We start from the raw sequence: 27,958 nt of genomic DNA, 5'->3' as shown, positions 1-27,958 counted from the left end.
GCATCGCAGTGCTAGAGCCGTCACCCAGGCTATGTCGCAGCCGGCCGTGACTTGGAGACCCATGAGGTGGCGCACAATTGGCCCGGCCTCTTCCAGGTTAGGGGAGGGTTTGGCTGGCCGGGATGTCCTTGTCCCATTGTGCTCTAGCGACTCCTTGTGGTGGGCCAGGCGCATGCACGCTGACTTCAGTCTCCAGCTGAACGGTGTTTCCTCTGACACATTGGTGCGGCTGACTTCTGGGTTAAACGAGCAGTGTGTCAAGAAGCAGCGTGGCTTGGCGGGGTCGTGTTTCAGAGGACGCATGCCTCTCACGGGAGTTACAGCGATGGGACAAGACTGTACCTACCAATTGGGGAGAAAAATGGGTACAAAGTATTGGGTTACCTGCCTCTCTGCTGGACATAATGCATTCCTATGTGATTTTACAGAAAGTGACGTGTACTGGGCAAATTTCCTGTCACATTTCTTAAAATTGGCACAAAACAGAAAATCACGTTATGTATCATTGCAATCAGTAGACACTCATATAATTTCTTAGAGCATTTACATGTAAACTATTGGAAATAGCCATTAAAACATTTACGGAAAACAATCATTTGGCACTCATTTTCACCACCGTTCTACTTAACAGGATACGTACATAAGGCATATTTTGGCAATTTTGTTGTGTTTTCCAGACCCCCATACAACATTTTAAGCCATTATTGGATTCAATGTACCAATTATTTATAGAAATGTGGCCATGTGAATCGTGTCCAATATGGCCCCATGCCGCTTGTTGGGGGCCATATTGGAAATAGCCACCATAGGGGTAGTGGACAAAAACTGTGAGGGCAATATAGCCACAAATAACGTACGTCTTTAGACATGCCATAGCTGTGTGTGAAATTTGGTGGCTCTATCACAAAGTGCACCATTTCTTTTACGTAGCAGATCGACTATGCTCAAAATGATCTCAAGACAAGCCCCATGAAGGTCTTAAGAGTACTTTATGATCAGAATTATTGTCTACATTATCTGCTGGGTTTATTTAGTGGGTAGTTAATATTACAAAGTCATTTTGATATTGTTTGGAATGATTTTACCCTATTTTCTTCTCACAGGAAATCCAAATGGCAGCGGTATGATTAAAATGGCCACCCTGGTTGACTGACAGGATTCCAGACTGCCGCCAAATGTTTGAAATGTTCCTTATAGTATTTAGTATTAGTGTACCAAGATTGATAATTGTATTATAAAATGCATGACTATTTCACCTGCTGGTGGACTAATCCATGTAATCTTATTCATGCACTATAAGATCAGCACTCCTACACTGAGACGCTTTATTCATATGGGCCCTGCAATTCAAATTTAAAATCTAGTTATGAATATGAGGCAGAAGTACAGAATGTCACCTTTAGCTGGATGTAGTTTTATGCTTGTTTTCTTAATTGAGCTTAGCCCCCCCTTTCATAAGTATTTGGACATCAGTTTAAAATAAATGTATGTACTACAAAGCTTAGTATTTGGTTGCAAATCCCTTGCCAAAATAACTGCACCAAGCCTGGCTGCAACCCATTTACTTTACTGAGGGCTTGTGACGTATATGATCATCATGTCATGATATTAGATCTCGTAGCAACACCTAGCTTCACAAATCATGATGTTGAAAGATGGAACTGTTTCAAGACTACCAGATTGTCCCGAGAAGTACATAACACAAAGGAGCGAGTCAGGGCTACCTCATCTGTGTGTCTCTGTCGTTTGTGTGGATTACTGTGTGGATTACTGTCTGCATGTCTGTATAGGGTAAAGCAGGTGTGTTTGCATATGCCATTGTGTCGATGTCTGAAGTCATGCATCACTGCATGATAGTACTCTATGTCAATAAATATGGTGCTTTACTATCGAGCAGCACACTACAGTAGATTATGATTATTATTGAGTGAATTATTGAGTTTTAATGTATGACTGCTTAGCCTATATCACTGTGTGCACTGTATCATGGTAGTGGGTGTGAATATCAATGTGTAAATAAGTGTGTTGAGAAGTGCAAGTGCTCCAGTTGGGGTTCTATATTTAAACACTTTGGTCTCTAGTTTCTGCAGCTGTCACCAAGTTTAAGCTCAGCACCTTTAGCTTTTCTCAGACTGCTCTTGAGTTAGAGTTATACACCTGCCAAACCTTTAAGAGAGAGTGACAGTGAGGGACTCTCTCTTACCCTTGAGGCGGTGGTGGTGCCCCCTCAGCAGAACATCCCTGTTGAACATGTCATCCCCCTGTGCACAAGTGACTCCCATCACACACAGCTGCTGCCGTGAACCACCAGTTCTGTCAGCTAGTTGTACCCAGCTTTAAGTCATTGAATAAAGTTGCATTAATACCACTTAGTTACATGCAGTGTGATCGATTAATTAATGTATCTGTCTGCAGAACATGCATGTAAGCCTACTCAATTCTCTGACTCTCAACTACATATTGGAACTGGTTATTGTAAGTAGGTAATTCATTTGACATGGGACAATAGCTAGACATTCTAGTAAGAGCGGTGTCTAACACATACCGTAGACAACTCTTTCTTACCTGATCACTGTAGTCACCTTTCAGGGAAGGGTAGAATAATGCACCCGGATAAGGATGAGGATGAGGAAAAGTGGCACGGGTGTTTACAGAGCGTTCACATTTTATTGGACTTAAGTTTCTTTGGAATGTGAATGAGACTGTCTTCAGGTGAACACAACATAATCCTGCGCACACAATGTGTATTCATTTGTAATCTCTTTTATTTATGTTGAGATGTTTATTTTTCATTTAAGGCTAATCTAATAGATTTAGCAGCATCCTTCTCAAACTTGGGAGTGGCTTTACTGTCTGGGGCGTTGGTAAAACAAATGTAAACACCGCACTTGTTGTTTGCGCATCAGCATTTGTTTCACAGCCATTAGAAATCTTGACCCAATGCCCGTGCTTGCCTAGGAGTCATATTAACAACACTGTAGGTGTGCAGGTACGTTTCCTTATTATCTACCCATCAGGGCTGTGGTGTAGGATGTAATGCTGTGTCTGTTTACCCCTCATTGTTTCTCCATTGGCACACACACACACACACACACACACTCACACACATGTTGATTTTACTATCCAAGTGGAGAACAATTGCTTTTTCATTGAAAATCATATTGTCCCTAACTCTAACATTAACCCTACACCTAACCCTTAACCCTTAACACTAACACTAATCTTAACCCTTAACCCTAACCTTAACCTCAAACCCTAACCCTAAAACTAACCCTAATCCTACCCGTAACCCTAATTGTAACTCTAATTGTAAACCTAACCCTAATCCTAAAACAGGACCTTTCCTTTTGGAGACAGGTGAAATGATCCCACTTGTCAAATTGACCTTGTTTTCCTAAAAGGATAAAGGATAGTAAAGTTAAACCACACACACACAAAGCCTAAGTCAATTACATTTTCATTCGGTTGGTTTTATGGTTAGGCTTGGCTAGGTCATGATGACAGCAACAGTTCCTCTCTGCTGTTCTCCACTGTGCCAATGCATGTTCACAGATATGCTGTAGTGCATACCCAAAGGAGTGACATTGTCTGCTTTTGAGCCTTTGAGCACATAACAAATATCTGCATCTAGTGGTAGACCTATAAACCAAAGCTCTGTAAGGGTGGTCTTCAGTCCCTCTGGCTGCTGTAAGTGGTGTGGAGGGGGGGGGGGGTAACCCATGGAGAGCGCTGTAATTACCCATGGCCACTGTCACAATGCAGCGAATGCACAGGACATCACAACCAGGACATGTTTAACCCCTTCTCATCCCTCTGCCTTTATGTCCCTATCAATGAGGCTGAGCTGTTGGTTACATTGGTGAAGTGTATTATACTCCCAACCGTATACCTAGCCATGCCTGATCATATATGTATCCCTCTACCTAAGGTGGCATGCTGTCAATAGCAATCTAGCAATGTTGTCTGCCTTTAAAGATGCTCATAAGGATTCTGTCTTCTGTTACAGGTTGAGAGGTCCATCTTCCATCTGTGAGGTCAGGGAAGGGTGCAGAGGAGCTTGCCACAGGTATCAGGAGAGTAGCAAGACAGATGAGGTGGGAGTGGTCAGAGGTAAGAGGGGAATGCATACATTTATCTCTGTTCTTGAAAGAGGTCTTTCTCTCTCGTGCATGTACACAATCACACACCCACAAACACACACAGAAACACACAGTAGGTTAACATAATATTTTCTCTCTCTCTTCTGGACTCACTTAACTAGAGCATAACCAGTGAACCTCTTATGAATGACGAGCCACAAAGGCATTCCCACGAGAGGCTTACTGGCGATATAGGACAGGAATGAGAAGTTTATATTCCTTAGTGCACGCATATCTGCGGCATAGGGGTCCTGTGTCCAAAGTACTGGTAACGGTTTCCATCCCCCTCTCTATCCTTTTCCTTCCCTCTCCCACACAATATGATTTTCTCTCCTGTCTCTCCTTATTTGTATTATTTCTTACGTCTTCTCACCACCTCTTTCTCTGAATCTTTCTTTCTCTTGCACTTCACCTTTTCCTCTGTTTTTGCACTCTGTTTCTGTCCCTCATTCTTTCTTGCTCCCTCTCTCCCCCTCTCTCTCTCTCTCTCTCCCTCCCTCCCTCTCTCTGTCCCTCCTTCTCTCTGTCTCTCCCTCCCTCCCATTCCCTCTCTCACTCTGTCATCTGCAAGCTAAAATAGCCTGAGCAGATTTTTTTTCTCCCTTTTGTTCCTTCTCAAGGAGATGTTTGGCACACAGACGATCGTGTTCCAACTTTCATTTCCTTAAATATTTTTTGGAGGACCCAACAAGGGTATTTTATCCTGTGCTGGCATATGGGAATGAGGGGCGAGGGGAGCGGGGAACTGGATGGAATCTAGATTTCTGGGACTTGTCTCTCATGTCACCAAACAAACACAAACTACATTTTGCACTGGAATCTGGGGGGGAGGAAGGGGTGTGATTTAGGGCTGGGGGGGTCACATAAGCTGTTTGTGAACCCCTGGGGTAGGTGCGTGATGGCCCATGGGACAGTGGGGTATATTTCATTATCCCATATCCCATAACACTTCCTCCTGTTGTGTCTGCCTGTGCCCCTTACGCCCCCAGGGCCATTGCATGCAGCCAGGTAACTTTAGCTCCATCAGGCCTCTCTAGGGATGGATGGTTTACTAAGGATAGTAATATTTGTAGTATTTTTATTGTGGAATAATGTTATTGCTTTTAAATATCATGCTTTTCTTTAGTTTAGAATAATGTGTGGTGCATGTGTATATGTACATGTATTTGTATGTGTGTGCGTATACCTTCTCTGAGGCATATCACAGTAGTGTGCTCAAACTAGAATTGGCACAGGATAACAAGAGCTGTCAACTTGTGGAAATATTCAGTTCCAACATCCCAGACTGAAGTCACTTTCTTGTGTTCAAAATTCAATATTAGAAAAAAATATCTACGTATCGCTTTTCCTACTAAGGTCCCAAAATACCGATATCTGATTCTGTGAAACCTAGCTTTGTCTCTGTGAGGGTCGGTTACATGAGCCCAGGCCTTCCAGCTATATTTCTCTTTACAAGCTTTTTTCAAAGGCGTCAGAATCGAGTTCCATCTTGTCCTCCACCTTTTCTATTTGTAAAGATATTAAAATTCCCATTCATTGTCTGCTCTACTTGACACATTTAATTTGACACACAACATGCTATCTTATACAATAATAGCTTGGGTTCATAGTCTGTGCTCCTCCTTGTCTTTGAACTCTGGGTCATGCATCACTCAGCATAGTGAGATAGAGATAAATATTTCTTTCACCAATGCTACTAGGAGCTTCCTGTTGTACCAGAGGCTTCCTGCTGGACCACTCTGAGAAGAGACTTTCTATGGCGCTCACTGTTTGCATTGAACAACACACACACACAATATTTACCTAGAAACACTACGGAGAACAGCTGTTTAAAGGTTATAGCACGGTATTATAGTACACACTTTCTCTCTCTCTTACACACACACAAACACACATGTTTGTTCTACTATCCTTGTGGGGACCAAACAATTGATTCCCATTCAAAATATCATAACCCCTAACCATAACCTTAACCCTGACCTTAACCCCAAACCCCTAATCCCTAACTCTAATTCTAACTCTAACCTGCAATTCTAACCCTAACCCTAAACCTATCTCCTAAGCCTAAAATAGCCTTTTTCATTGTGTGGAACAGCAAAATGTCCCCACTTTGTCCTTGCTTACTGTCTTTGTGGAGATGTCTGGTCCCCACAAGGAATGTAAAACCAAAAACACACAAACACACACACACAATCTTAGTCTGCCTCTGGGGCAGGCCAGGCCAGGCTGGAGCGTTGTCAGATCCATGCATCATTGGTAAGAAAATCTCCCCACAAGCCCGTCAACCCCCGCCCCACCTCCCTCTCTGCGGCAGACCTGAAAAGATCCTTTTGTCCCTCATCACCCCCCTTCTACCCCCATCTCCCCAAGCCCACACCCCTCATACAGTCTGTGGTTATGGATACCTGGGATTGTCTCACATGATGCTCCCATGTGGGGGTAAGGTTATACCTGCAGGCACTAGACCTGAGAAAGCCAACCCGAGACCAAGTTCCTTACCTTTGGCTTTTGTCCTCATTGTATATGATTGTTTTACTCACTCTGAGTGCTTACCAAAAAAATACATACCAGACCCCTCTCCCACGCTCTATAGCAGACTGTGTACATTAATTTACTCTTCTTGATGTTTATTTACACCTGAAAAGGCCTTTCCTGACATTGATTTAATGGGACTGCAAGTTATATCCACGAAAAACAAAATGCCCTTGTGACTTCTCTACTGTCCATTAGCAGCTGTTGTTACTGACACCAGTCAGCTCACAGTAGACCTGATGCCACATCCCATCCAGCCCTAGTGCAAAAGGAGCCCAGTGGCTAAGGCTGAGGCCAAGGCTACTCCTCCTAGACATGCTGCACTGCTGCACTTGTGGAATTCTCTGTATGCCAGATAGAGTAGACTGACATTTTCTGTGTGTCTGTCTTAACTGTCCAGTGTAAATGTACAGTGTGTTCAGTTGGAATCGGAAGTGTGGGATTCAGGCGTAATTAAAAGCCTTGTCTGAGTTTCCGCAAGGGATTGAATTGATATTCTATTTATACCCCCTGTAGAGGTGACATTGATGGCTGCATTCCTGTATGGCACATAGTAATCTCCTGTGTATCCGTCCTTTACCGGACATATTGCCCTTAGACTTAACTTGCATGTCTGCTTTGGTCCCTTTGTTATTACCTGTTAGCCAATTACCTGTTAGTTTTTCTCTGCCTGCAGCCACATGGGAGAATTCTTGTAATTTGGTCTGAAGTATCTATTTTGTTAGTCAAAGGTTGCTGCACATTGCTTGTGGGTGGGAGGTAGAGTGCAGAATATTCCAAACCTATTTTTGAGTCACTTAAACTTTTTTAGGACATAAACTTGTTTATGTGTCTCCTGTGAATCAAATACACTGGGGTTCCTGATTTTTTGGAGTTCAAACGAGGTCCAAACGTTCTTTCTTGTAAGATTTAAAGGATACATGTACATACAGGGAATCCTGAGGCATTGTGTCAAGTTGCCTTTTGTAGTAGGGTAGACCTAGGGCTAGTATAACATAGAATGGGGCACACTCTTTTCATGCCACTGATAAAAAATAGTTTTTTGTAGCAGGTTAAGAGAGCATTTTTGCTAACCCTAATCCTTTTCCTAACCTTAACCTCAGTCTCCTACCCTGCTACATGATTTTTCCTAACCTGCTGCGTAAGATCTCCTAACCTGCTACAAAAAAGTATCTTCCATATCGAAGTGGCATGAAAAAGAGTTTCTCAACATATTATTGGAAAACTACTCAAAAATCTAACAACCGCATCACTTCACAATATGAAATGCGTAGCTGTAAGTGGTAAATATTCACTCCACTGTAGAATGCATTTGTTAATCATAACTGAGAAACGGTCCCAAATGACAACTTCCTCCGGGATGCAGACTGCCCCGGGCCAGGGTTCCTCATACTACAGAGGGGCATAGACCTGCAATCTTCACAATCAGGCTCTAAAGCTAGCAACAACTGGTTCAGATTAGGCTCAGGAAATCCTTGGTGCTCTATGTTCAAAACAATTCACCCTGACATAAGCCGAATGGGTAGGGGGTGGGGGACGGAGGAGGTTACCAGAATCTTTTCTAGTGCAAGTGAGAAAATCAGTTTCAAAATATGAGCAGATATTTGGTTCAGGCAGTAGGCTATAAATGTTATTGTCCATTGACGATTGCCATATGGGCTAACTCACGCTACTTTAGACCCTAGTAATACCCTATACAAATCAGCCTTGCAGCAATTATTCTTAATATTATTCTAGTGTTATTATTAGTATATTATTAGTATTATTGTTAGACAAATATAGTAATATGCTAATAACTAATAACAACAACAAAATTCAGATTAAGCTACTGTTGTTATTCTAGTTGGTGATGGTGGTGTTATAATTAACCTTTCAATTTCCACAATTATTATAGGACATTTAGACTATAACAAGAGTGATACCAGGGTTATACCAGGGTTCAATAGTAATTGTATTGTAATTCTAACATTTGTGCATGATGTTGAACGTATCTGTGTAAGAATGAAATATTACAAAAATATACATCTATTTGTTCTTCTTAATAGGCCACAGATTCATGTAAGATCATCGCGTGAGCGCGCCTTTCACCGATGGTGTGGCTTTCCCGTGGCCCAGAACCAACAGAACAAACACTTGGAGAGAGCAAAGTAAACACTGCAACACAGACGTAATGATCCGCAGCGCTCATGGACCACGGGCGAGAACTAGGCTTCGCCTTAGGCAAAACATGGCTTTAAATATCCTCAACAAAACTGCTCTGTTGTGCATACCTCATGTCATGGCCCTTTTTACCGATTAGATTTTGAGCCCAAATTTTAGACGTTCCCAATCCGGATGTTTTCTAACGTTAGTTATTCCGGATTGCTTCAACGCCTTTAGCATCTCTGAAATCCCACGACATTGAGTGAAAATTAAAGCAACAATTTCCACGAAATATTAAATATGTCGTTTTGGTCCGGAGAGTTGAACAGAGAACTTCATCCAGAGTGACACACACCAATTCCTCACTATCTCACTCATGGTGTCAGTGAGCAGTGACAAGTGACATTGACGCCTAAGTAACAGCATTTTCTTTTCGAATAACTCCGTCTACAAAAGTTTAACATATATTATTTTTTATTGTTTCCTGCCATGGCTGTGCGTAACTGTAGAGGCCTCAAGGCTACAAAATGGAGGAAAACCTAACCAATATGCTTTGGTTGAATTTAGCCCATATTTTTTGCATGCCCTAAATATATTTGAGGAATGAATTAATATATAGTATATGAATATATAATACTATTTATTTTATTGAGTGGATATACAAATAACACACATGAAACAAATGTGACTTCTTTTTTGTTTTATTGGAAACTCATTATTATGATTCTAATGAAAACGTTGTTTCTTAGTTTCCATAGCAGGAAGTTGCTATACATTTAATCCGAACAAAAATATCATAAATTAAGCAAAGGGCAGTCCAGTTTAAGTGTCTCGTTGACTTAAGAGTTCGTAACAGGGGGTTGATTGTACATTAACGGGCAGGAGGGTACCTCCTAAATCGGATAAGCGCATAAAGGAATTGCGTTATAGTTGTAACCAAATTTAACGACAGACAAAAGTCAGTCTAGTTATAAGTTACCACAGTTTAATTTCATATATGTAGGCCTATTCAATCTGGTAGAGTTAGCAGTCTTTTCAAAGATAGTATCAGTTTGCCTTTAGGAGCCTAGATCAACAAGGCTCGACGTTAGAGGTCCCAGCAACGAGTCTTGGAGTTGGTGCGGGTGTCCGTGCATTCCATGCAGCGGCTGTGCGCCACCGAGGCCGGTCATAGGGTAAGAGGAGACGCCGGGGTGACTCATATTTCCCTGGAGCAAAAGCAAAGAGTTCTGATCAGGGCTTTGTGGTGGAGAGAACTCATCTTCCGAGCTGGACATGAGCGACTTGCCGCCGTCGAGGGGAGACAGCTGGTTCTGTTTGTTGTTGCCGGAGTTATTGTTTTCGCTGTTCTCTCTGAGAAGGGAAGACATGTCAAAATTAGTGATGAAGGCCTTTTGGACACAGGTTTACAGAATCTATAGTCGTATAGGCTAAAAACAAGCCATACATTTCAATAATAAGACAACAACAATCCAATCCAATATTGGTTTAAACTTTAGGAGAATGCAATTTAGAAAATATTAAATCCGTTTGAATTATTTGTACATTTCAATTGCAAAATGTAAACTTTTGGTCACATACTTATAATGATCCCATTAGAATAATATATCTTATCATACTGATTCCATATATTGACGACTTAAACGCGTGACCTGTAGCTCCAATTGTATATGTAACATTATCTAAATAGCTATAACTTCTTCAGATGCCAGAAATGTTTAGAACACTATCGAAATAATGATAGTCAATAGGCTGTCATTGGTTCCATTTCAAATGTTTGCAGGCCATAGGCTTTGTTTAGGGTTATCACACTAAATGTTGGAAATGTAATTTACTGTGGATGAATTCTAACTTACAATGGACAAATCATTCAGCATACATTTACTCTAATATTATTTGGGCCATCTAAAAATCAGCATAAGGACATGTCACTGGAAATGATTTAGAAAGTTGGGAATTTATTCAACGAAATTCCACCTGGGAGATTACGCATGTGATGATGTTCCGTTTATTATATTCTACTATTAACTTATAGGCCTATATGGCAACATTTTACTATTTGATCTAAGCATACCTTTCTTTAGCTTCTGCGGCTCTGTCTCTCTGGCGTCTGTTTTTGAACCAATTGCTGACCTGCGTAGTGGTCAGTCCCGTGGCCTCGGCCAGCTCCCTTTTCTCTCGCGGGGAGGGATAGGGGTTATGCGTGTACCATTCTCTCAGAACACCCCTTGACTTCTCCTTAAAGCAATAACTGGTCTCCTCGCCGTCCCAGATCGTGCGGGGCAGAGGGAATTTCCTGCGGACCCTATACTTCCCCACGGCTCCAAGCGGTCGGCCGCGCAATTTCTCCGCCTCCACGTAGTGCGCTTTCAGCCACAGCTGCTGCAGCTTGGGATGGTTGTGCGGGGAAAACTGGTGGCTCTCCAGGATCTTATATAGCTCTCTGAAGTTCCCTCGGTGGAAGGCGACCACCGCCTTTGCTTTCAGTACACTTTCATTCTTGTGGAGATGGTCACACGCTGGGAGAGACCAGAGAAAACGACCGAGCCTCTCCAGGTTCCCTCCTTGTTGCAGGACCTCGCAGACGCAGGCTACTTGCTCCTGGGTAAACCCAAACGAAGGTAGTATTGACATGATGTCCGGTCCCAAGGCCAATCCAGAAGGATGATGAGAGTCAAAATATTCTTCACTGTTATTGTGTTCCAGAACCCTGTACAATCCGCCCGGGCAATATCCACTCAACCCCTGATGCGCACGGGAGATTCGGATGTTGATTGTTGGGACAATTTGTTCCTGTTGGAGATATGTCAGGCTTAAAGAGAGCGCTGCGCGATTCGTTGATTGGCTCTTCCACTGCCCTATACCCTGGCAGCCGAGCAGAACTGAGTTTGCAGCTCCGTTTCCTCCCTGGAGGGAATACGTCAGGGGCTGAAATTGGAGCCCCCCCCTCACCCTGTACTCCTCTCCAGCGTTCGCGGAGGGAGCAGAGGTACCTAAATGCTAATCAATTATTACAGACCGCTTAAAGGGCATTTTTATCATGTCCTCGCCATGTTTTTGGAGAGTTTCAGACAGGGCTTGAAGTTAAGTAAGAGATCGATGGATATAGCTGAAGTAATTTATTGCATCACCATGTATGATTCATTATTGTCACTGTCAACCCCCCTCATCTTGCATTCGCATTCATAGCACGCAGATTGTGTAATTCCCTGCTATTTTTCATAGTCTATTAATTACAAGTAGTTTATTTTATGAGGTGATATAATTTTAGAACTTCTTATGCTAGTTATACTTGTCATGAGTGCCTGCCACAAAGGTTGGGGCTTTCAGATAGGAAAGAAAGGTAAAGAAACATCCCACTGGGCAAAAACTGGTTGAACCAACGTTGTTTCTATGTCATTTAACCCCAAAAATCTTTGTGATGACGTTGAATCAACGTGGAACACTTATTGGAGTTGCAAAAAGTCATCAACATACAGGCATTTTAACTTAGATCCAATGACATGGTGAAAGTTTTTTGTTGATTTCAAGTTTAATTCACGTTAGTTGAAAACAACCAAATGTACATAATACCTAGACGTATAAATGGCATCTATGCCCAGTGGGGTGCAAAATTGTAACGATATTGTAAATAAACTGGCATGGGTTTAAAGCACCAATGCTATCCTATTTCAAAAATAACTTAGGATAGTTATTTGAAAGGCCTCTGTATGTAAATATTGCATGATGGTCTATTGATTAAAGAAACCTATAGGCCTATACCTTATAATGTAGAATAGTAGCATTCTTACACGTTATTTCACTGAGTTTACAACGGACATTTTCCAAAAATAATAATGTGGTATAGATTATGGAATACATTTCCTCTCCTTTTATTTAACGTCCAAATAATAGCCCTAATAAACCCAACGTTATGCTATTCAGTTTGTACATCAGTATTAAAGTAGGCTATTGCATTATATTTTACTGGTGTGACTCGACTCTTCTCTATGCACCAATGCATAGGCCTACCTGACTGGCTGAACCTAAAAATGTGTTAGCACATTGATGGAAATGTACATCGATAATTTATGTATTTGAGTTTTTTTGCAACTTGTCTAATTCTTTCAATTTCCAAAAGCCTTGCCTACATCATTAGGCTTATATTTAATCATTAGGATATTCTGTTATATCTGTTTTTTTATGTTGTTTCGTTTCAATTCGCATTAGTCAATTTTAGACTGGCCTACTATATTGCACTAATTGTTAATTTATTATGGTGTGAAAACTTTATATTTCTAGGAAATGATGTACATTTATATTCCGGGCTCTCCCAAGGTTATTTTCTTGGAAATCGTCTTTCCCCTTGCTGTCCTCAATGTTGTGGCGTGAAACATAACACCTATCCATTAGTACATTAGTGATGTGAGTCACAGGCTCTTGGTCGTTGAGTCGTTATTTTGAAGGATAGATCAAATTCCTTATCTTTCCCAGGTTTTGCAACGTGACTCTCGGGCAACACGTTGAGAACTAGACACCCGAAAGGAGCATTTCGAGGGCAGCCAATATTATTTCTGCTGTCCTATAGGCTACATATTTAACCAATATGTGATATTGCTAATGAAATATAGTCTAATTTACTGGTAACATATTTGGTATTCCATACACCACTGCCAGTTAAGGTTTAATCGAGCGTTGGTTTTATCAATTGTTTTTGTGGTCGCAGACACCTGCAAAAACAAACTGTAGGCTACCTCGTACTTAATCAGTCTGGAAATAATGCCTATTACCATAAATATTATAATATTGACTTAGGTGCACTTTTTGTAAATGAACCTTCCATCATACAATCTAATTTACAAGGGTATGCAATGAATGAAGTTTAAGACTCAAAGCTTTGCTGAGAACGTTTTATGATCTCAACATAACTGCCTCCTGATGAGGAGATATAATTGCTCGACCTTCCCAGTTGTACTGATTATAAAGGAAAACAAAATCAAACGAGCATCCCAAGTAGCCTAACGTCGTTTAAGAGATGTGCATTCTGCCATGCAAATCAGACAGTACAATAAGTTATGAATTAATGTGGGATAGGCTACAATCGAAAACAAAGGGCCCATCATTTTGCATTTTAAAAAAGGTGCATAATGTGCGGTTGGCCTGCCGGTCCTCGACATTAGGCCTACCTATGGGGTGCGCTCCGTTCAGTTCTCTAACCCCATGCACCAGCAAATGAGCCACTCGCAGGTTTCTCTAATATCTCTACCACATTGCGCCGCGCCTCCTCCTTTAACCGGAGAAGCCAGGGGGACGTGCTCGATCTCAGGTCGTGATTATTTCAAGATGTGGACACCCCTCCAATGCCCATGAGAAACGATGACGACTGGCCACGTCTCTGCACACAACGAGAGGGAGAAAGAAACCGAGCCACAAAAACATAAAGCACTTCATAAAAACGTCACCATATTTCATATCAAACCGTCTATATGTGGCGTTTTGTGAGTGAAGCCTTTTCTTCATTAAAAGGGGAGAGAGTAAAATTATGAAAGTCCAGCAAAGCAGGCTTAACACAAACAATAGGCTAGCAGATGGGTTTCGCTAAATCAAAACTGCTATTTCAGCTGTTGAATGGAACAATGCTGATACTGTTCAAATTGGCTGAAAAATATGGAATGCATGTAGTCCAGTGGCTTTCCTTAAGATATCCAGCCTACTTGGATAAATCAAAATAGTTCGAGACATAGACCTATAGCCCAGGCCTAATAATGGCTGTAAAACGTTTTTCAATTAAAAAGTGGGCCTATAATATTTGCCACCTCGTACAATTCGTTGCATAGGCCTATATATATTCAAACTATGCAAAGTATGCAACAAGCATTCTTAAACAAACATGTATCTTGTTAGGTTACATCAAATCTGTTTTAGATTGTCTATATTTTTATAACCCAATATAGGCTTAGGCAAATGTCGTGTCTGTATAAACGACAATCTTGTATTATTGTTATTTTTTAAATATATAATTGATCATTTAACTCCCTCACCTGTGACGAAAATATGTGATTCATTAATTACCACGACTTGGATTTGATATAGATTCTGTTAGTTTGTAATGGCCTATAGGCTCAGCCCTACATAGGGCATATATAGTAAAAATACAAGCCTATTCATCACTTTTAGTGCAATTCTCCGAATTAGTTACTGCTTTCTCAAAACACAACCGTTGACATGAATTAGTAAATCAAATTGCAGCCGCAATTATCATCGTAACATAGGATCCTATCATGTTAGAAAATTATGCATTTTATAAGAGCACTGCGGTCACCCCCAATCAAAATCATTACGGCTCACTTTCCTCGCAGGGCCAGCGCATAGGCTACGAAAGGTTATTATACAGCAGGTCAGTAAACACGCTTGTTAAAATATCATTCGATTAAGAGGCTTAACCCGTAGGCCTGTACGAGTTGTGTTATTAAAATAACCACAATGTTTTGTCGTGTTGTCCTTATTTTCTAAACCATTTGAAACCATTGGTTTCAGACAACGTGTAAGGTTATTGGCAGGGAGGGGGCGCCAGCTTATAAACGACAATCCAATTGCCTTATGTACAGATCGAGATGTGATATATTCACAATGCCTAAAACGAAGCCTCCGTTGAATTAGGCTACTTGGAGAGTAGCTTATCTTCAGTGTCAATGTGCTAAATTATATTTTAAATGAATTTAAAATGTCTGTGAGTGTTGGAAACACAACTAATAAAACATATATTGGGCAGGTGACATTCGGCATGGCGAAAGAAGCTGTCATGCTTTAATGGCTTTGAGACGAAGTCTAACTCCTCAATAGTCATATGAGTCTTATCTGCGTCGCTCCTGTTACAAAGTGGTGTGTTTCTCTGGGAAATACCATCTGACCCGTGTGGTGTGGAGATGATGCGGCATCCCAGCTGTTGCCTCTCTCTCAACATATTACTGTTCAGTGGCGAACAACGTGTGTGTGTGTGTGTGTGTGTGTGTGTGTGTGTGTGAGAGTGAGGGGGAGAAAGAGAGAGATATAGAGATGGATGGAAACACACGGGCACGTGTAATCAGGGGACGTTTACTAGTGCACGTTTGGACCGTTTTCACGCATATGTTATTCGTTGCCCTTATAGTGCAGAACCGACCATTAAATCGCCCCAGGTCGCACCTTTCCCCTTCTCTTTGATTGTGGATGATGGACTGAACATGTGCAGATATTTTCTCACGCCTGATAACTCTATTATCTGAAGTCGAAGTTAAAAACTGCGTTGTAGTTTTGATGGTGAAAACAACTAGCCTAACCTCTGTCATTCCCAATGGATTTTACGCACAGACATATCTCACATCGTAAACGCCGTAGAATGCCCGTTTTCACCAATGATGCATAATTTTACATATATTTACTAACTTTACTTTCATTTATTTACTTCTCTCTTTCGGAATCAACAAATGAATATCAGTGGGGAAAGTATTGGTGGTGGGTCTGTTGGAGCTGTGCGGCACCCAGCGACCCCTGGCCTCTCATTAGTGAGTGGGACGTGGATCAGCGCAGTACCGCGCTCCCCAGGTCATGTTACATATGGCTTGCAGTCTGCTGCACCGCATTAAATGTCATCTTTGAAACTATCCAAGAGATCAGAGGTCACCGTTTTTAATAAGGCCTCGGTTCTGGGGGGTTTCCCTTCTTTTACTGCTCGCCCTTGCATGTTTTACAGTGCACGTTTTAAATTGCGGAAAAAATTATAGGCCTACATATTTTTTCTTCTACTTTTTGGTAACATTATGTCGTTGGATTGGAGTGTACTTGATCGTAAACGATAGCTGCAGGATGCATTTTACACAAACAAGTGTGTAATTTTAAAGTGAAATATTTATGGAAAAATAAAATATGCAATACATCTAACAAGGTTGCCTTGTAGGCTACTGTAATTAAAATAAAATGTCAAAATAATGTTTAGTCTTCCATAAAATGGACTGAGTGTGGTGTTCATTTTTTTCCTATTCTACAGACACAATAAAAATGTGCAATTTCGAGCTTTCTGGGGGCCCCACCCCGTGAGACCAACAGAACATGGGCTCCCATTGCCAATGGGACATTGTTCAGGGCTTCAACAAAGCCTTCTTCAATATTACAGGAGGCGTTACCTGATACCTAACAATCAGCTAATCCAATGCCTGTGGCAAGGTCACCTGTGCACAGGTAACCATACACCAGCAACCTGCCTCTCCAGCTCCTTTTCTCCCACTCTCTCCCCCGTCTCTGTCCGGGCCTCATCACCATTGAGTGAGCAGAGACAAACACCTTCTGTTTATTTGGGTCATCTGCATAGAACCCATAAAAAGGATCCACAAAGAGCATAAGGCCAATAGTTCGGTCTCTAAACCACTATAATTTGCCCATCTACCCCCCCCCCCCCCCCCCCCCACACACACACTATCTTACTTAGCCTTACTTGGGATCCGATGGAGTGAATCAGAATTGGGTGGAAGATAATGCAAAATCCCCCTAAGCCATGTGAGCAGTTCAGGCTTTCTCTGTACAGACACACAGTGCTTGTGAATGACAGTACTTCAGACTCATTCGTCCACTTGTGGGTTGGCTGAGTGAGCCAGGCAGGGCTTGCTCTGGGTTAGCCCAGGGAGAGGGCCCTGGGACAGGGTGTTTTGGAGCTGTAGACCCCCCACCCCTAAGAGCAGTACCTCTGGAAATCTCATTGCTGTTTATTTGAATTACGGGGGCTGAGATGAGAAAAGGAGGGCTAATGAACTCCAGGTTGCCAGGCATGTGCAAATGATCACTGCAGGTTTGCAGAGCGAGGTTGTAGGCTTGTTGGATTAGGGCACGACTGTTATACCCCTATCCTCACAGAGTTTGGCTTTTTAAGTCTTTTAAATATATAGAAGATATATGCTTCCTGTCTCGAGAATTTAGGTCCACTGTAGACATAACATTAAACACGAACCCAACTCACATGTTTAATCAAAAATGAATCGAGAAAAAATTTGGAAAAAGTGTAACAGTTTTATATTTTTATAAATATAAACTTTTAATGAAGTATGTAGATTTAAAAAAATACATCCAGATCATTTGAGATTACAAATGTACAGTTCAAGATCAAATAAAAAACAATCTGTTTTTACCATATGCCTATGGCTCATTTTTGGTATGTGACATCAGAGCAAGTAGACATAGTTGTTCTGTAATGTCATCTTTATGTCAGTTTGCAGTCTGTTCATAGCACTACTCTGAATGGGGGTTTAGGTCATGGAACCTGACAAAGAAAAATGTACTGGCCACTCTATGTACATGGATCTGTGTCTTACTGTCTTACTGTTATGTGTAAATGACATCTGCTGGTCATGGCATATAATGGTTTTGTGTTGTGTGTCTGTGTGCTCCACATGTATTTGTTGACTGATGATGTCCACTTACTATCTACATTAATATAACAGGATATGTCTTCCTTATGCCCCTATCTGACAAAACCAGGAAATTACCCAAGGTGGAATAGCTAAGCTTTATCAGCAACCCATTAATGCATTGCATGTGTCACACTCTGCACCTACACATCAATCATAAAGTGTAGAGAACGTGTTAGCCACAGTCAATCGTATTTACAAATAACAATTAAAAGTAAAAGGCACTAGTAGTAAGACATTCTAATATTGTTAACTCAGTTTGCCATGATAAGGGACACAATAGAAATCCCTCTCCATATAAAACACATCAGACTGCATGTGGTTCTCCTCCATCAAACACAATACCCCCCTCCCAGTTTCTCATACAAACACACGAACAGGCACGCCGGTCTTACTTTGTAGAAAAATATTTTGGATGTATTTTTTCACAGAGACAGTTTAAGAGACATTTAGAAATGAATGATGGGACATACTGTTGCCAAACAGCATATAGAGGTTTTACTATGTTCATTTAGACACAGACTGGACTGTGTAACAGCCCTTTTAGGCCCCCACCCTGTCTCCAATAATGATTGAAGCTTGAAATATGTTTTACACATAACAAATGTCACAGTATTGATTTGCTAATGTTTCCTCCAGAGGACAAAGTATGTTCTTTGAAGCTACAATCTTATGTTTTGATGCTATAGTGCAAATTGGGAGAGGTCAGTGAATAATAATAATAATTTGGGGGAGTCTTATATTTGTCCTGTTACACGTGTGTGTAATGGAAATGTGGTTCTTGCATATCCCAACTCCCCAGAGACACCCACAGGGAGTGGGGTCACGACCAGGGTCACCATTGTCCAGCGCCCCTGGGGTTAAGTGCCTTGCTCAAAGGCATAGAGACAGAATTTTCACATTGTCAGCCCCAGGATTCAAACCGGATCGGTTATTTGCCCAACGCTCTAACCTTGAGGCTACCTGCCACCCATTTGAAGTCTGACATTTTACGAGGCAGAAATGTACATTCATTTCTTATTGAAGGACTAAATTGCATAAATCCGCAACTGCTGTGCACAGTGGTTTCCTGTTATTCGTATGTGGTTTCATGTGTGGTTTTCAGTGCAGCGTTAGTGGTTTTAATGAACCTTTTCACAGAGACGCTACCCCTGCCCCTACTAAATTACCTTTTTGGTTTCACTCAGATGATGCACTTAGTTTGGAGGAACATCCTGGTCACATGACCAGGGCCATTCCAACACCTGTTCTGCAGATCAAGTCCACTCAACAGGAAGTAGCAGGTGTTGTCTTAAAAAAAATGCACACTTCAAATGTGGTTCAAATGCATGCAAGGGACTTCGAAAATAACAGCTAGTCATGCCTTTCTGCAAGGCATAGAGGAAAGATCGGGGGATTTTAAAATATTTAATTAGGATGACTTCATGGTGCCAATCCAAGGGGTTTGTATCTGAATAGAGTTTATTGTAAGGTAAAATGAACACAACATTAGCAAATAATTTAACAGTTAGAGGAAATTAATGGTAAAAAAAAAGAGTAAAAAGATTCACCACATCACTGCTTGGGCAGATATGAGTGCTTATGAAAGGTCATAGGTTACAGGTTAAACGTCAACCATGTCCTCGTCCATCTGCACTGTCTGTAATTTGGCCAGCTCCTTCTCCTCCCCCGGATCCATTTCCCCACACATGACCCGCACCATCTCATTCACCCCACCGCCACTAGCGTCCACCTTACTCTCCGACACAGACATGTAGTTGTTGTTCATGCCAGGGCCCAGAAGGTGTGAGGAGGGGACAGGTTGTGGGTTGTGGCCCCTGAGGTACTCCCCAGGCTGGAGTTGGTGTCCGTTAGGGTCTGTTTGGGCCATCAGAGGGGTGCTGACGGTGAGGCTGGTGTAGACCTCAGGCTCTGGACTGGAGGAGCTGACGGTGGTTACGTCAGAGGAGGAGCCCCGGCTGGAGGGGACCTCCTCTGAGGTTAGTGGGTCTGAGGAGTAGCTGAGCTGCCCACTGGGGTCCAGGTGAAGGCCATGGTGGTAGGAGTACACCCCTCCACCCCCACCACCCTCCAGGGGCTCCTTCTTGATGGAGGTCTGTCCAGTGTTGCCCATGCTGTAGAGCACCGTGCTGGGGTGCATGGGGGCCATGGCCAGCTTGTCCTGATGGTGCTGGTGGTGGTAGGAGTCCTCACTAGAAGAACTGACTGCTACATTGTTCATTTGGATTGTACCTGGGATATTCAAATGACAGATTATTAAGACTAAACATTTTATACTTCCTTCATCTAACAGTACTTTATATTCTAATCTCTGAACCACTATAACATCCTCTCCTCCTTGACTATAACATAGTTCTGTAAATCTTTGGCTTCACTCTTACTGTCCCTCACTCTTACTCTAACTTGCAACAGAATTCCATCTGAAATCTCTGCTGTGTCTCTCTCACAACTCCTGGTTTTGGAAGCTGGCCCTGTGAGACCCAGGAGAGTCGTATTGCTGTAAAAGCCTGCTAGGGGCCAATAAGAAGGCTTTTTTCTTTCCATTTTACTTTCCTGTTGTCCTGGTATGAGTTCTCTGCTTTGTGTCAAATTAAGTGCTGTAATGACTCTCTCCTCGTTAGTACGTTTTTTCAGTCCTGTGATTGTCTTAAACAGATTATCCTCCTCTCTCCCCCTGAGGTCAGGAGTGTGCAGTGATGATGACTGATGATGACTTCAGAACCTGTGTTCCATTCATCTCTATAATTTTCCAGGACCACTATATATCACCACACAAGAAAATATGTCTGTGTGTGGCCTTTGCATCCAGCCCCAACTCATTGCAGTGTAGTAAAAAGCATCTGCTAAGACAGCTCAGACATATTGAATGCATAACAAAGCTGGTGACTACACCCATTTCCATTTCAACCCAAGACTCAATTTTTTTTTCAGGGGAGCGGGGTTAAGTTGCTCTAATATTTTAGATGTTTGAAAGGTTAGGGTCAACCACCACCATTTTACTGTAATGCACTCTCTCTTTCTCTATTAGCAGTTGGAAGAGCACCTAAAATGCTATAATACTATATATAGAACAGTCATTAGTTGTCACCAATACCTCGGAAACTGCTTCCAGCAAAACTTCAATGTGGATTTTTTGTTTTCAATGTAGAATATAATAAAATACAACATTGTTGTCCATTGGTTAGAAGGGAAATGTGTCTTCTGCCTTTCCCAACACCCCCTGATACACACACCACCACATAGACAGATATGAGGTAAAGTCAACCCACCTTGTGAGAGTGATGAGGAGTCAGAGGGGAGCTGCAGAGGAGGAAGACCCAAGTTGCTGTTGAGCAGTGACGTCCCTTCGCCGTTGGATACGCCGCTGGGCACGTGGACCAGACTGTAACCGCCTAGCTGGAGCGCCCCTGAAGACGAGCTGAACGTGAGGACAGACGAGCCGCCGTTTTGAGCTGCCATGCTGTAAACCCCCTCCAGCTTCACCTCTGCTCCGTTTACACAGCCAGAATAGGAGGCGTAGTCCACACTGGAGCCGCCCAGCCCCTTCTCCTGGCCTGCCTGCATCTGCATGTCCACACCAGAGCCCCCCATCAAGACCCCCCCAGAGGGCCGCAGGGAGTTGAAGGCCAAGGGCTGGATGCCCAGGTTGAGCCCATTGAACAGGATGTTGCTGGGGGCCTGGAGGTAAGACGAGCCACCGTTATGGAAGACAGTGGAGGGGTTACTTGTCACTAGGTTTCCGTTGAAGAGCACCTCGCTGCTGGATCCAGGGGGTATCTTGATGTCTCCAATCTGTTGGATGATTACACCACTGTCCAGAGACCCTGTCTGCAGGGGGAGGACCCCATGGGTTATCGTCCCGTCAGATGAATTGGAGAGGGGGCATGGAGAGAGCTCCCCCTGCCCTTTACTAGACTCATCCTCTGTGCTGTGGTTGCCATCAGATTCACTGTGGAAAAAATGCAGGGGGAAGAAGAGAGTGAGACATTGAAAGCAGCTCAGGGACTGTCTGAAGAAAATATGTCCTCTTCTTAAATCTTGGTAGACTTTAATGATGGAATTGTGTGAGGAAGAATTGAGCTCAGCGAAGTAAGTTGTCCTACTGGTTTGACTTATGTTGTTGTCATTGGTGAGTGCACAGGTTGAGTCTTACTACTGACAGAGTGAGTGACAGACAGATTTTGAAACCGAAATAACCATAGAAAGACATTATTTGCATACAAAGAAATATGGCTGATATGTCAAAGCAACTTTGTCCATACCTCAACTCTCTTAGCCTATGAAAACAATGATACAACCACATTACACAGGCTATATAATTTTATTGGCACACAATATTTGTGGGCAGTGGCGATCAATGGAGATCTCTCAAACATGAGGAAAGTCGACTACAAAACGTTTTACCCCATGGAGAGTAAATTGGATTATAGCCCTCCTTTAGTTATACTCATTCAGGTCTACCATTTGGCGTAATAAATTCCGGGGTGACAAATGCAAGCGGTCGCAGCGTGACAACACATGGTCAAATACCTTTTATTTGTATTTTCTTATGTGGTCATTGGCATATAACTTCTTTTTATTTTATGTTTGCATAGCTTCACTTTTTAAGTTAATAATGTTAGTAAAATATTAGGAAATCGAACAATGCCATCTGAATCGTATTTTTCATCATGAGCGAGTGACTGAAAAAGCTGCATTTCACTTGCTACAAAAAAGACGTGCTCTCTGAACTAAAGAGAAACGTATTCTTCATCGTCCTAAGGCCTGCATGCCAATTATTGAAGAAGCATAAATCCTATTCATCTTCTCCATAAATTAGCTCAGGCTTATAATAACTTATTTTGTCACTCAAAGCACAATAATGTTTAGTCATTGGCAATATAATTATTGGCCCCCACAAACTGGAATAAAGTGGATTGCAAAAACAAATGCCTTTGATCAATTTATAGCATTATTTTGGGGAAGTTTGTGGTGAGAGAGAGAGTACCCACTGGGCACAGACCTCAATTCAAAGTCTATTCCACGCTGGTTCATTGTAATTCCGTTGAAATTACGTGAAAACAACGTTGATTCAACCAATGTCTGCAGGGTGGGTAAGAGGTCACCTCCACCAGGTGCGCGCGAGAAGAAAACATAAAAAGAAGGGAATAATATCTGTCTGGGGGATTTTCTAATGAAGGGGAGGTGTTCTAATTCCCCTGGTTTGATAAGAGGGAAAGAAAATTGCCAAAGTGATTTATGTGGTGAGAATTGGATTCAGTTAATTGTGAACCCTAACACACGAACTGAGACTATTCATATGTATAGGCTACATCTATAAAAGCAACTTATTTATAACACAATTTAGAGTATAAAAGTTATATTTAGAATAGAGTGGGCTTATGTTGGACTGGGGTCCATGCTCTTAGTGCCCTAACACGCAAATGAAACCTGATCTGGATGGCAACAGCCTCATATTTCAAAACATTAGCGGCGTGTAAGCTACCCTGCACAATTTTTTTGTGCCTATATTATAATGTTAATGATTTACGCTGTCAACTCGCACACCAAGCTCTATGAGCGATTACCATGCAATAGTCAGAGGCTTCAGTCAGGTGTGCATGTACCATACAAGGCAAGCCTGCTCGACCTTGCCAGCAATAATCTCTCAAAATGACTCCTGGTAATGAATTTATGAGTTTAATTTCTTAAACTATTATGCACACTGTGCCATTTGCGTAAAATCAAGCAATCAAACGGATTATTTTCTCACCTTTTTGATTGTGCTTCGGACGGGTTTCTGTCCCTCTGTCTCCTGTTTTTGAACCAGTTGCTGACCTGCGTCAAGGAGAGTCCGGTGATTTTAGCGAGGTTTCTTTTCTCGGCTGGAGAGGGATATCTATTCTGCTTGTATAGATCCTTCAGCGCGTTGCGGGACCTCTCTTTGAAGCAGTATACTGTCTCTTCCCCGTCCCAGATAGTCCGGGGTAGTGGGTACTTTCTCCGCAGGCGATATTTATCCACGGCGCCCAGGGGTCTCCCCCGCGCTTTCTCTGCCTCGGTGTACCGTGCCTTATACCAGAGGTCTTGCAGCGAGGAGTGATTGAATGGACTGAAGTTGTGGTTCTCCAAAACACTGTAGAGCTCCTGGTACCGAGCTTGATGAAAAGCGACAAGAGCTTGGGCTTTCAGGATGCTTTCGTTGCCACGTAGCAGGTCACTCTGTGGTAAGGACCATAAAAACCTGGCCAGCCGGTCCACATTGCCTCCCTGCTGCAAAGCCTCGCAGACACACGCCACTTGCTCCGGGGAGAATGCCAGCGAGGAAGCCGCGCTCACCAGAAGTTCACTGTGGACTGCATCAGTGTTCGAAGTTGCGCGCTCCATAGACAACTCCGCGGTTTCCAGCGCTAGAAGCTTGATGCAATCTCGCTTGTCCGTCTTCACATTTTCCTTCTTGATGTTATTTGAAATTGTGACTTCTCCTGAAGAAGAAGACATTTTTCAAGCCTTCCTTGTAAGTCACTCCTCCCTGGTTTCGGCAAGCCTTCAGCCGATCAGGTTACCCCCTCGCCATGCGAACACGATCGAATGTCTGGCAGCAGCTGTAAATGGATAGCTCTCCCCTTTAGTTCCAATGTGTTTTTTACTCTGCGGGAACTGTAGCAAGAAGGGGCATTGGGGTCTGTCTGAGAGTCACCCAATTGGCTACGACGGGCTATACCAGGGAGGAGCGACCACGATTCAAAGACGAGTGTTTGGTTTGCATCTGTCACTCAGACATGACGTACAGTATTTCAGAGGCTTACCTGTACAAGGTGAATGTGTTTGGGATTTTGTTATGGGAGCGGAAAAGACTATCCATCTTGCCTGCATTATGGCATATTCTTTTTTGATTGCACCAACTGAGCTATGTGACAATGGACTGCCCCTTTTAGCGAAAGAAATACATTTTCGGTGAGATGAAAGCCTACCCTTGCCATTTTGCCTTCAATTCCACCTTCGATTAATGTAAAAAAGTGAACTGATGAAAGTTAGGCTAATGAGTTACATTTTTGAAATACCGGTAGGCCTAAACATTGTGGAATTCTGAAATGTTCGTGTGTGTGAGTTTTTTCTTGTAATCATTGGACAATAACAATATTTATCACTATGTTGCATTTGTCCACTTTGTGCGACGCACTTTGAGGAACCATTAACTAGGAAGCGTTCTTACCAGCGACGTTCTTATCGGGACTATTTGAAGGTGACACATTTGACCACTTGAGCGAACTGTCAAGAAAGATTGCTAACTTATTAGCTAGCTGGCTAGTTAATTTTAGTTCTATTTTCTCTCATTACTGTGCTTTGTAGAGATGGACGACCAAGGGTGTCCGAGATGCAAGACAACGAAATACAGGAATCCTTCCCTGAAACTGATGGTGAATGTTTGTGGCCACACGCTGTGAGTAACGTTATCCATTCATGCTAACTAGCTAGCAAGCCCAGCAGTGTCCTGAGCGAGCTAGCTTCACAGATATAGCTGCAGGTTTTCAACCCGTTAAATATGTTATTTAGCCAGACCATTACAACAAGGAATATAAAATGCAATGTTAGCTAGTGGTACTTCTGCTATGTAACGTTCGTTAAGCTAGTCGACTAAACTCAACTCGTGGAGTTTAATCTGTTGGCGTTACGATGTAGCTAGCAAAGCTGAAAGTGAAGAACTATGACCTTTTTTAGGTGCACGATGTTTGTTTTTCATCCCTTTCTATCTGCAACATAAACACTTCCCCTTGTCTCAGCGTGTCTTGATTACAAGTTGTACAGAATGCACAAGTAAATGTTTTCGTCTCTGGCTTAACACCCGTGCCAATATATCCTCCAAAAACTGGCTTCTCGGGCATTAATCACTTAAATAGACAACGCTGGCTTGTTGTTTATTTTTATTGCAAGAACATGTGATACTGAAACGTAACCATATAGCTATCAACTCAGGTTGATGTACTGCCTCAGTCTCTATGGAAGTTCAATAAAAAGATGGCAAGAAAGCTGTCCTCAATTACATCCCCTGTTTGTAAGCCCAGACATCCTCCCAGTCTCCCTGATGAAGGAGAGGAGACGGGTTGATTTTTATGGGTGTTGTTATGCAGTGACAGTGGGTGAGGAAAATGCTGGTGTCTGTTGGCGCATATGCTTGACCCTGTTTGTTTATTATCCGTACCATCAGGAAGTGGCTGTGCTTCGTCATCAAGTCAGCACACTCATAACTCAGGGCTTCTGTTCTATCTGAAATGTAAGGGCTTCTGTTCTATCTAAAATGTAAATAACTTTGCAATAAAGCAATTTAGAGGATCACCCTTCCCTAGCTCTGTTCACCTTAATGGTGCTCTTAAGAACTGTTTACCAGATTATTTGGGTGCTGCTAGGAAACTGCAACCACACACGTTGGTAATTGTTTTTGACTGTCCTGACTGCTGGTCATTTGATAACTCATGATTTCAAGGTTTGGTGTGCTATTGTTGATGCACAATATTTATGCTATCTTGGAACCCAGAACCAAATTTGATCTGTCACAAAAGAGCCTAAACTTGACAAAAGTTTCATAGTGAATCATAATCAACACATTGTCTATGTTTGAATGAAATTGAAGAAACAAAAATATCCTGTGCCGACCAGTTTATCTTCCTGTCTGTCCGTTGGTCTGACTGACGGTTTGTCAAACTGTGGCAAGGTCTTATCTGCACTGGGGAGAGAGTCTTGCTGACAACTCTATGAAGCCATTCCGGTGTAGGCCGTCCCACACGCTATATGTAACCGCTCCACCATGTGTCTAAATTTAAATCACACAGCAGCACATTTAGTGTCCCCGTCGCCAGTAACACTGGCCTTATGTTATTTATTACCTACACACCATGATGCAGGGCCTATGTCCTTTGGCATTTGGAAACAGGGACTGGGTACAGCACAGATGACGGTGGGCCAGGTACATTAGGGTGTTTATGTAGAGATTGAGGAAGGTGTGATAGGGATGCTTCTGCAGGTGGAGGCTAGGTTCTTGTGTGTCTGTCAGCCACCTACCCATTCGAGGGCAGATCGGCGTAGTTTAATCAAAACTAATTTAGGAAGTTTTACTCTTTCCCATGCTTGATAATGTACATTGTAATTTATGAAATTCCTCTTCCCATTTAGTTTTAAGAGCCAATCAAGTGTCCCAGTGTTTTCTGGCTGTGGCTCTGCAGGTGGTGGGTGTCACAGGCAGGAAAGTGGCATCACAGCAGGTTAGCATTGTTTGATGATTACTATAGGTGATTACTACACAAAGGGATCTCCTGTCTGGGCCTAGGCCCAGTCCAGAGCATGGAGAGGGCTTCATGGGAGAAGCGGGTGAACTAGCCCCTATGTGGCTGTGTTGTACTTACCTTCTCTACCGTAGAGGAGGAGGAGGGAGGCAGGCAGGCAATGTCACTGGCACTTGGGTTGTGGTGGGGGGGGGGGGGGGGGGGGGGGGGGTTGTTTTTGCCCTGCCAGGCCCCTGTTTACCTCCCCCTGACCTGCTGACAGCTGCAGATGGGAGAGATATGATGAGCCAGGAGCTCTGAACAGGACAGGTGAGGGCTGGGGGTGCAGGGCTCACTCACCACTTTGCTGCAGTGAGAATAGCCTTGGGAGAGAAGGAAACAGAGAGAGAGAGCATATGCCAGAGAAACTGTGTGTATGATGCTAGACATATGGTCTCTCCCAAGCCCTTATGCCCAGAAGCAGGAGAAA

General features: G+C 42.6%; 3 protein-coding genes across 5 annotated transcripts in view; 1 reads left to right on the top strand and 2 right to left on the bottom strand.

Moving 5' to 3' along the window:
- Positions 1-9,498: 9,498 nt before the first annotated feature.
- six1a (SIX homeobox 1a) lies at positions 9,499-11,638 on the bottom strand. Its single transcript, XM_020501245.2, has 2 exons — positions 10,888-11,638; positions 9,499-10,166 (listed from the first exon to the last, which is right to left on the bottom strand). The coding sequence occupies exons 1-2, from the start codon at positions 11,445-11,447 to the stop codon at positions 9,872-9,874; spliced, it is 855 nt and encodes a 284-aa protein (XP_020356834.1). The 5' UTR covers positions 11,448-11,638; the 3' UTR covers positions 9,499-9,871.
- Positions 11,639-18,313: 6,675 nt separating this feature from the next.
- Positions 18,314-24,885, bottom strand: six4a (SIX homeobox 4a). The gene is made up of 3 exons (XM_020501246.2): positions 23,982-24,885; positions 21,499-22,178; positions 18,314-20,461 (listed from the first exon to the last, which is right to left on the bottom strand). The coding sequence occupies exons 1-3, from the start codon at positions 24,707-24,709 to the stop codon at positions 19,833-19,835; spliced, it is 2,037 nt and encodes a 678-aa protein (XP_020356835.1). The 5' UTR covers positions 24,710-24,885; the 3' UTR covers positions 18,314-19,832.
- Positions 23,773-27,958, top strand: part of mnat1 (MNAT1 component of CDK activating kinase) — a 55,509-nt gene continuing 51,323 nt past the window's right edge. The window contains exons 1-2 of one of the 3 annotated variants that reach the window (XM_020501248.2): positions 23,773-23,891; positions 25,562-25,652. In XM_020501248.2, coding sequence (XP_020356837.1) covers positions 23,882-23,891; positions 25,562-25,652 — 101 coding nt within the window. In that variant the 5' untranslated portion in view covers positions 23,773-23,881. Of the gene's footprint in view, positions 23,892-24,498; positions 25,455-25,561; positions 25,653-27,958 lie in introns of those variants that run through there. The other 2 variants (XM_020501249.2, XM_020501250.2) reach the window with 2 other exon arrangements.

This window comes from Oncorhynchus kisutch, linkage group LG14, assembly GCF_002021735.2.
Source record: "Oncorhynchus kisutch isolate 150728-3 linkage group LG14, Okis_V2, whole genome shotgun sequence".
Lineage (NCBI taxonomy): Eukaryota > Metazoa > Chordata > Actinopteri > Salmoniformes > Salmonidae > Oncorhynchus > Oncorhynchus kisutch.
This window is presented reverse-complemented; position numbering and strand designations above follow the sequence as displayed.

What these genes read in the sequence shown, in the direction of transcription:
- six4a (XM_020501246.2), bottom strand. Translation starts at nt 24,709, where the DNA reads ATGTCTTCTTCTTCAGGAGAAGTCACAATTTCAAATAACATCAAGAAG. An exon ending in TCCGAAGCACAATCAAAAAG is followed by an intron (nt 22,179 to 23,981) that starts GTGAGAAAATAA and finishes TTTTTTCCACAG; the next exon opens with TGAATCTGATGGCAACCACA. An exon ending in CTCCTCATCACTCTCACAAG is followed by an intron (nt 20,462 to 21,498) that starts GTGGGTTGACTT and finishes TGAATATCCCAG; the next exon opens with GTACAATCCAAATGAACAAT.
- six1a (XM_020501245.2), bottom strand. Translation starts at nt 11,447, where the DNA reads ATGTCAATACTACCTTCGTTTGGGTTTACCCAGGAGCAAGTAGCCTGC. An exon ending in GCCGCAGAAGCTAAAGAAAG is followed by an intron (nt 10,167 to 10,887) that starts GTATGCTTAGAT and finishes TTCCCTTCTCAG; the next exon opens with AGAGAACAGCGAAAACAATA.